At 52.6% G+C, this 9,388-nt stretch overlaps 1 protein-coding gene across 1 annotated transcript; it reads right to left on the reverse strand.

Moving 5' to 3' along the window:
• Window positions 1–728: 728 nt before the first annotated feature.
• LOC142602539 (A-kinase anchor protein 1, mitochondrial-like) lies at window positions 729–9,220 on the reverse strand. Its single transcript, XM_075757635.1, has 10 exons — window positions 8,692–9,220; window positions 6,605–6,738; window positions 6,106–6,232; window positions 5,556–5,686; window positions 5,000–5,177; window positions 4,156–4,306; window positions 3,436–3,503; window positions 1,874–1,947; window positions 944–1,009; window positions 729–788 (listed from the first exon to the last, which is right to left on the reverse strand). The coding sequence occupies exons 1-10, from the start codon at window positions 9,218–9,220 to the stop codon at window positions 729–731; spliced, it is 1,518 nt and encodes a 505-aa protein (XP_075613750.1).
• Window positions 9,221–9,388: the final 168 nt, after the last annotated feature.

A 9,388-nucleotide genomic window follows, 5' to 3' on the forward strand; every position in this document is an offset into this window, starting at 1 on the left:
ACAAGCTGATACATCACCATCTAATGCTTTTCTCCTGGTGAGCAGAGCCCACCCTAACTTCCCTGCCAACTTCTGGCATGCCTCTGAGGCATCGCATGAAGGCAGGCTTCTTAAAGCCAATTCAGTGACCCTCAGGGTTACTTCTTAACCCCTTGCCAGCTATGGCCAATCTTCCAGGCTGGCTAGCTTGGCAAGCAACGCAGCTACCGACCCCCACTGCTCCATCTGGGGCCACCCTGGCACGCCACGTGCACGAGCAGCTCCATCTCAGCTCTCGCCTTCCCCTTTCGCCTTTCTCAACCGCGGCATGGCTGCTTGTGTATCCTGCCGACTACGCCACTTGTCAGATCCAGGCGGCCACACCGGACTGGCCTCTGCCAGTGGTGACACCGAGCCAGACCCAAGCAGGATCGGATACACAAACACCATGCACGCACAGATGATCAAAAGGCCTTTATTACATCCACGTCCCAGCGGGGGTTCCCCAGTAACCCATCCCTCTCTAACCGGTTATCGCCATCCAAGAACGTCCCGTTGTCATTTCACTGAGATGAGCCGTGTGTTTCCGGTGAAATGGTAACAGTGGAGCAAAACGCCTTTGAACGGACCACCAAAACTCTGCACGCAGCTCTCAATAGGTTTCCTTATGAGAACTTGCCAAACCAGGTTGTAATAGTGCAAAACAAGATTTATTTGCAGAAAGACTTCCCAAGGTGCCCAGGCCATGGCTAGTAGACAAGCCACTGAGCCAATCCTCTTTCCACCAGAGTTCTGTTCACTGACACCACCTAAAGGGAGGGGAAAAAGAGAAAGAAAAAAAAAAAGGAGAAAGGTGAACAAGCCACGAGAAAGAAACATCAGCAAGTTCCTAATCGCCAATCACACATCTGCATAACCAGAAACTCTCACAGTGTTGAAAAAATCGGTATGTCAACATACGCACCTTGTCTCCCATCAAGTTCCACAGCTGGATCAGTGGCAGACCTGTTGCGTTGTCATAATTGGTGACCTGGAAAGACAGAAAAACATTAGTTTGCAGGCATCAGCCTGCAGCAATTCATTCAGGTCATGAGTGTGAGCAATTCTCCGCAATTCTCTGGTCCGAGCCAGGGAGGACGCAAGGCTAGCACCAGTCACTGCATCTCAGGTCCTCAAAACATCCGCTTAGGTGGAGGCTGGAGGAAAGGTAGCTACTGCTACCAGGCAGCTGGGACAGCCTGCTGGCAAGTTGCCTCTAGTCACTCCAATCCATGCCCTTCCTAGAATTCGTGACACCTTTGAGCACTGCCTTAAAGCAAAGGAAGCTCTGAGACTTGAGCATCACAAATGCCATCAGCTTCCCACTCGTCCCAATTCCACTGACGGGGATGGCTACAGCCACGAGTAGAAGCACTTCAAAAGAGGGAAGCGCCTCTCCCTTGAGATCAGGCACGACATGCAGAAGCCTTGGGGACACTGCCAGAAGCCTTACTTCTCCCTCTGGCCAGCCAGAGGCCAGGTCCCAGATGTCAGTGTTGCAAAGACAGCTGAGACTGGCAAAGCAGTGCAGACCCAGGCAAATACTTCTCCGCTGGACAACAGGCCACTTTGTGCTCTGTAAAGCCATTCAGGAGCCCTGCCTCCCGGCCCACATCAGCAACAAGAGGGAATACTCAACCCTTCCCAGCCACAGCGTCCGGAGCGGTGCCCATGCTCCACAAGGAAGTTCTCAGCACCCAGATTGCTCCACAAGAACCCTGCCCAGCAGCCGGCCTGACAAGCTCGGCCCTTCTTTTGGATTTGAACACACACACGGTGGGCTAGGGGGATAACACAGAGGATAACAGCAGCAGTCAAATCAGCAACAAGGCTTCTGCAGACAGCTCTCAGGTACCTGCGCCACTAGGACTGCGCCTTCGGTCATCTCAACAACAGCGGCGTCAGCTTTGGCGGAAAAGTGATCCTCGCCTGTGGAAAGAAGAGAGCAGGCGAAAACAAATGAGAGAGAGAGAGTCACGGGCTTTAAAGGCCAGAAGGGACTATTCAGCTCATCTCGTCGCACCTCCCACATCAGTTAGGCCAGAGAATAATCCTCACCTCCCCTTGCTGTGGGCACTTGCTGAACCCAGTCTATTAAGCTGGAGGTCACACAAGGAGTATGCCTGCTGTGTTGCCAAAGGGAAAGGGCAAAGTGCTTTCGAAAGCCACCAGCTAAGTGAACATGAACATCGGTGGCTGATGAATTAGCAGGCTTGCAAGACAGAAACGTAGACTTCTGCGGTACCTTTGAGCTGCCATGAGTACTTTGATCCTGAATAAACTAAGCTCAGGGGCTTCGGGACTTTACGGACCCTGCACAGAGCGCAGGACTCTCACGGGGAGCTCAAAAGCATTTCTACCGCAGGCTGGCTGGCACCTGAACAGTGCCAAACACCCTCTTTGCAAGCACCGGCAGCTCCAGTCTCTCAGCCTGCACAGCTGACGTGGGTACCGTTGCTAACTCCACACCTGTAAATGCAGCAGGAAACCCTTGTCTCCCGGGCAATACAGTTACAATCGACTGGGCAGAAGGGTTGTCATTTTGGAGGACAGTTGCTTCTTTCCTGCCAAATTCCTGCAAAATACAGCTTCTCCTTCGTGCTCCCCACCCCGAGACCATCTCCAGCAGCAAGTGAACAACTCCTGACAAGCCCACAAATCCTGAACGAGGTCGATCTCCTCAGGGAACGTGCAAAACACTGACTTCTGCTAGCAGCAGCTTAAACCCTGCCATCCCTCTAGTCTTGGCAGGGCCTGTACCTCCTGCAGTGCTGCCAGCCACAAACCCAGGGCTGAAACCTGGCCTGACCCTGAGCTCCTACAGCCACCCCTCCCGCACCCAGAAGGGCAGCTTTTGAGACACCAGCACAGCCTGCATCTCTAACATCACCAGAAAGAAGGGGGGGCAGTGCGGGCAGGGGCAATAAAAAAAGCAACCCAGAAAGCATCTCTAGGCAGTGACTGACTGGCATTCTGCCAGGGCTTGGAGGCTAGTCTTTTGAACACAGAACCAGACACCTCCGTCATTTGCGTAGGGAAATGCCAGGTATTTGGCTAGCAGATTAAAAACAAAGTTGGCATGTACAGCTACTCTGTGACAGAAGGCGGCAGCGTAGGTACAGCTACTTCACCTCTACCCTGCCAGTCCTGCCAACTTGCTGCTTAGGAGCGTCATTCCTTCTCTCCTCCAGGCACAAAAAAGCCTGGCCATTTATCCTCTTTCCCCTGGAGCCGAACAGGTTATGCCACGCTAGCACATTTACAAGAAGAAAATACAATTTCTCGCTCTAGTCCCATCAGAGGCTGAGCTTGCAAGAGGAGGGAGAAGGCTGAGACAGAGTCCTTGCTTGTACACAGTTGGCATCCATGGAAACCTGCAGGAGCACCACCGACGGTACGTCTCGAGAGTCCCATTACCTGGAAGCGGTACCACGTTGTCCAGTAAAACCTCCGCTCCTTGGAAAGGCAGTGATAAGAAATCAGACCTTAAAGAAAAGAGAATCGATCCCATCGTAAGAACGTGCCTTTAAGTTACTCCTGTATTCTTGAAGGTGACATTGATTAATCAATTGCTCTAACAGATATTCAGTTGAAAATTAATGACAGTCAAAAAAACAAGAATAAAAAACCAAAAACCCAGACTATCCCCCCAGCAATCTAAGCAGCAGCAGCAATAAATTGTCTGATTAGCATGCCAAGTTGGACTGGGCTCCAAGCAAAACCCACCTCCCTAATGGAGGCTGTACTGCTTTCCTCCCACCTCTGGGGCACAATCAAGTCTTTCCTGGGCTCGTGTAAGAAAACCCTCATCCAGTATGGCTCTCCCAGCCCATGGGGCTGGGGCATAGAGAATCTGCCTCTTATTCCTACCTCATCAATTAACTACACTCTGGGGCCCCTCCTGAGGGCCTCCTTTTGCTCAGCTTCCACGCTGAGGTGGGACAATTTGCAATTGCCTCTCCCCTCCCCTTCAAAAAAGCCTTGCAAGAGCTTGCTGTGCTCCCAAGGGCTCCACACCCGCTGCTGAGACAAACCTTGCTACCATTTCCCGCTTCAGCTCTGGAAAATCCTATAAGCAATTCAAACGATACGGACGCCTCTGATGAAGATTCAAGCCAGAGAAGAGCAGGTAGAGACCTGATTTGTCTGAGCGTGTCGATCTTCACTTTGTCGTACCCTCCGTAGTCCACGTATCTGAGCTCCACTTCACCGGTCTCTTCCAAGTAGCTGATGACTTGAGCCCGTAACCATGCCCCACCCAGGCCCGGAGCCGCGCAGATAATACCAACTGCAAAACAGAAGAGCTCCGTTGAAGTGGCTTCCCAGAAATCAGCACTTCAGGCTGATTCCTAGTGCTGCACAGTTCTCTACTGAGAATCAACAGCATTTCTTCTCAGGCTGCTGCCATCTCCCTTCCACGCTCCCCAGCCCTCCATCAGACAAGCCTGCCGCTGGGACACCGGCGAGCTGGCTTCTACTCTCAAGTCTCTGCCTGCCACTACCATGCTCTTCTAGCCAGGTATCCAGTTCCCTTCCAGCCTTTGCTCACTAACAGTGGGCTCTGTCTCCGAAAAGGAAAGGAAGCACTAAGAACCCCTCCCCCTCCTTCCTTGTGATGCACCCTCCACTTTACACCATGTGCAGACAGGGACCCCATGGAGACTTGGGAGGAGTCCCACGCTTTGTCAGCAAAAATCCTCCAGGGGCCAAGTTGGTTAGAAATCCCCCGAGGCGGACTGGATCTCATTCTGAAGTTCAACATGCAGCCAAGTGGCTGGGGAGGGGGGTACTCCAGGCACGAGGGGGATAGGGAAGAGTAGAGCAACATCTCTGCTCTGGCAGCAGCTGGGCAAGCAACTCTCTGAACTGTCACATTCTCATCCACTGGGAAACTTCCCAAGCCGAACTCGGGGGCATCAGGCTTTCGCATGACACTAGAACTTTCTCAGCTGAACCGTTTGCGAGCAAGCAAGTTACTTGCCTTCTACTGGAGTTGGCAGGGTCGGAATTGCAGCTTGAGAGTAGCAGGCGTACATCTGCTGGTCAAGGCTACGCAGGGCGTGGAAAGTGGGGTGTGTATACTGCTGTAGAAACAGGTGTCCAGCATCGACTTGGTTTGACACAACCACTTCTACAGCAGCTCCATCTGGGAGGAAGAGCTGTCATGTGGAGGAAAGAAAGTCTCATTAGCGTGCATTGCAACACAAGCTTCCTTCACAGCAGATCCATGTTCCGCCAGCAAGTCCTGAGGCTTGCAGCCACGAGTGGAAAAAGCCCTTGCACTCTGGCATTTCACTTGCAAAGGCTGCTTGGGATCAGGAGCAGAAAGCTATTCCCGAAGCAGGAGTGGAAGACCAGGGAGATCAATCTGATCCGTAACAGTTACGCAAGCTGGAGAACGGAGAGCCGCACAAAACCAAACTGGTTTTCAGGGCATCTCTGAACCAGCCACGTGGATCTAGCACGCTCCGCGAGCAGTGACCAACAACAACAGCCTTCCAGCCGGACATCAGCGTAGCCGGCAAGCTGGGACTTACCCAGGCAGTCATAAGGAGCGAATGAAGTGTCAACGGTGTTGGTGGAGGTAGAGCGTGGATGTTGGTGAGACACAGCTCTGTGAACTTCTGGCCAATCAGGCTCAGGACTTCTTCTACTTGTTGTGCGGAGCCTGGAAGACAAAAATCCCAAAGGAAGTCTGGGATCCCAGATCCCAGATCCCCCAGATCCCACAAATCCCACAGATATGCTGAGGACACCCCCACCACTAATCTAACATCTTTCACAGGCAAGACTGCTCTATTTCCTGATGCATGCCCCAGCTCCTTCTTTAAGCCTGAAGAGATCCTGCAAAAGGCATTGCTTAAACTACAGCAGCTGAAGATGTTAAAAAGCAGTCTCACCTCGAGAACAGAGGGTTCACGTGCCAAGGCACAGGCGACTTGGCAGATACCTCTGCTGTAACAGCACTGAGCAGAAAAGTTTTCTAAAGCACGAGACTCACAAAGCCACAAAATCTGTTTCAATTCCTTGCCCATCGATGCCCCCAAGCTACATAGTAGAGCACAAATCAAGAGGCATTCCACTTACCTTCGATGTGACAGACGTGGGAGTCACGGAAATAAGGGAGGCTTGAGACAACAACTGTGGCACCAGACGCTTCCCTCAGGTAGTTCAGAAATCTTCCTTTTCTCCCGATCAAGCGGCCAACTAAAGCCTTTGTGAAAGAGTCGAGAAACCAACAGTTAGGAAGAGGAACAGAGATCAAACAACACTCTTCTCGGTGGCTTATTTCAGCCACATTCCCAGTTCCTGTAGTGTCCGGCCAGACGGGATAAGAAAGGCAATGCTGGACCAGGGCAGACTTCAGCGGCTCTGGGATAAGGTCAGGTAGATAGAGATCCGTAAGCACAGCTCCTTTTCATAGATTCATCTTCACATCTTGGGAGCTAAATGCTTAAATCCTCTCCGTTTAGTGGTTGTGGATCTCCCTGGGATGGCACGGAGCCGGTACCAGACTGGAAGAACCAGAAGATGGCTATGTCGGGCAGGGCAGGGCAGGAGGTGTGAGCAGCCCAGCGGTGCTTACCTTGGGGACCTCTATTTCCCAGATAGTGAAGTCGGACTTGCAGGAGCCTCCTTCTGGATGAGCGTGCTGGTGCGTCACGGCCTTCCTCATGGCACAGTCACTGTCCACAAAATCCATGCCTTTGACAGGCAAACCTACAGGACATGCAGACGTGTTAGCATTCCGACAACCCACACAGTCCAGCTACCAGACACAAGGCCAGGAAAATGCAGCATTTCCTAGAGAGCTTACATGGAGCTCTTCCTAGGCATTCAGTTGGGATCTTCCTGTATCAGGGTCTCCAGTATTTCAGAAAGGGTCAAGTCCTGTCCCACATGACCTACCAAAGGTTTCCTTTCATACCTGAAGAAAAACCTGCACGCCTCTAGGAACTCAACAGAGGCCTGAGTTCAGCAGGAGTCCTTCAAAATAGCAACACCTTACACAGCAGCAGAGACAGGACACTAAGTCAAAGTGACCAGCTGAAGGAGACCTATGCTGACATCAACCCTGGGCTCCTCCTGCTGCTGCTGCTGCTGCTGCTGCAGCGAGGTATTTTGCCTTTTCCCCATGGCTTCAAGAGGGCTTTTCAGAGGGAGTTCAGCATGCGGGGAGGGGGGCACGGGACATGCAAGCTCTTCCTCTGCTCTTTGCACTGACATGACATTCCGGCCCCAACAGGGCTTGCGCAGTGACCTGAATGCCAGCTGTGCAAACTACTAGCTGCAGCAGGGGCTTGCCTCTTGCCCACATTTCTCCGATGCTTGAAGAAAGCAGGTGCCAGAGCTGAGCCATGTTTTGTTTCCAAACCATCAGCTGATACCAGGAATCCTCCCACTTGGCAAGGGGGCAAACTCAAACACCTTCCTCCTGGTCAGAGCCCAGACACAGTGCAGTCAGTGTAACGCAAGGCTGATCCTTCCTCCCTCCAGATGAACCAGCGGAAGCAGGAAGAGCCTCACTTGCTTCCAAGTAGTCAGACCATCCAGCGCAAGACCAAAGAGAAAAAGAAACCCAAGAGCTGCTTCCCATTTGCCACACCCTCACTAGGTGCACAGCACAGATGCCTAGAAAGGCAAAGGCAAAGAGGGCAGCTGTTTGCCATAGACTTCCTGGACAAGGATGAGGATTGAAGTCTCACAGCCTGGGGGCGAAGGTCAGCTCTAGGACCTCTTAGCCAACATGGCCCCATCATCAGCTTGACCCGCTGTAGCCCCTCTCCCTACCCTTCAGCTCAGTGCAGAGCTCGCAGCCCTTCTCATCCCCAGGCTCCACAACACACTCTCGTAGTACCCTCTTGGCACACCAGCATTCACAACAAGGCAAAACCATGTTCTTCCGAGGGTTGCTCTCACCAGTGAAAATGCTCGGTGCGTTTCGTCCTTCATTGCTGGCAAACTCAATCCCCATGTCTTGCAGCAAGCAGCTTGGTTCCAACTGCTTGTAGCAATTACCAAAGACATCCCCTCGTTAGGGGCTGTTGGCGCCACAGGCTCTTCTAAAGGATTTTAACATCCATCTCCAAGGTCAGACGGGTTAACTAACAGTTGTATTCTCAGGCAGCGCTGTATTCTGCCAGGCGCACGCCATCCAGGATGTAGAAGGCAAAAGCAACACAGAGACAGATGGAGGAACTCCTCGAACCGAACGTTGATCCCTCTAGGGATTTCTTGGCGTGCACCTACCCTTCCAAAGCACAAGGCTTCCGGGGAAGTGGTCTGCAACCAACTCATTTGATCACAGTTCCTCAGAGCACTTCCCTGCTTCATCCAGCAGCACCTCAGAAACCTGCTGCCTTCCAGCTTCCTTTCAGCAGCAGCCCGTCAGCACAGAGAGGAACCCAGTGCTTCCTAGAGGCTGCCTGAACTGAAGCAGAAACCACTTGGATGAGCACGTCTCAAACCAGCAAGGTGTTCAACAGCCTGGCCTCCATCCAGACACGGCCCACTTCACTGGGCTACTCAAGCACACGCTCAGCTTTAGACAAGAATTAACTTTGTGCCGAAAGGGGACCAGCCTGTTCGCCCCTTGGCAACAGACCCTGAAGATCACCCAGCTAACACGGGGTCCTACGGAGATGGGAATTCTGAGAGCAAATGCATACCCACCTGCTGCACACTCATCTGGCTTGGCAGTAGAGCTTGAATCCTCTACCAGGCTCACCGCAGCACTGCCGTGACACTCCGAGGTCAGGGGGAGAGAAAGACAAGCAGGGCCACTGCTTCCATCCTGAGATCCCCTTGGTTCCGGCTTTGCACTGTCGTCTGCAACGGTGCTGGGCTGCAGTGTCGTTACAGACGGGTCTGGATGGTCCTCTGAGAGATCTGGCCTCTCCTGAGTTTGACAGGGAGGAGAGGGCGTCGTCGACCCTGCTGACGGCAGGGAGGTCGAGGTTTCATTCTCTGGGTGTTCCTTTTCCTCGAAGGCTGCCTCTCTCGTCGGAACGCCTGCTTCTTCCTTTGGTGGTGATTCCTTCTCTGGCACTTCTTGCCGCTGCTCTTCTTCAGCAGCTACTCCTTCTTGGTTGTCAGAAGAGCTTGCCTGCTTTTTTCTGTGGGAGTAGATCCACCAGCAGCCAAGAAGGGCCAGCGCCCCAGGGATGGCATATGGGATGACTTTGCGGAAGTATGAAGGCATTTTCCAGAGCCTCAGCAATTCTCTCTAGAAGGAGCAACAGAAAGCATGTGAAAAGAGTCACAGGCAAGGGAAGAGGAAGGCTGAAGTTTCATCAAGGTCTTGAGGTATTTCCATTCGCATGAACAGGCTGCTTTTCCAGCCGCTCTTTACATTCACAGCTCTGCTCTA

This window comes from Balearica regulorum, chromosome 7, assembly GCF_011004875.1.
Source record: "Balearica regulorum gibbericeps isolate bBalReg1 chromosome 7, bBalReg1.pri, whole genome shotgun sequence".
NCBI lineage: Eukaryota > Metazoa > Chordata > Aves > Gruiformes > Gruidae > Balearica > Balearica regulorum.

What these genes read in the sequence shown, in the direction of transcription:
- LOC142602539 (XM_075757635.1), bottom strand. Translation starts at nt 9,220, where the DNA reads ATGCCTTCATACTTCCGCAAAGTCATCCCATATGCCATCCCTGGGGCG. An exon ending in CAACGTGGTACCGCTTCCAG is followed by an intron (nt 1,948 to 3,435) that starts GTAATGGGACTC and finishes TTCTTTCCACAG; the next exon opens with GCGAGGATCACTTTTCCGCC. An exon ending in GCGCAGTCCTAGTGGCGCAG is followed by an intron (nt 1,010 to 1,873) that starts GTACCTGAGAGC and finishes CTGTCTTTCCAG; the next exon opens with GTCACCAATTATGACAACGC.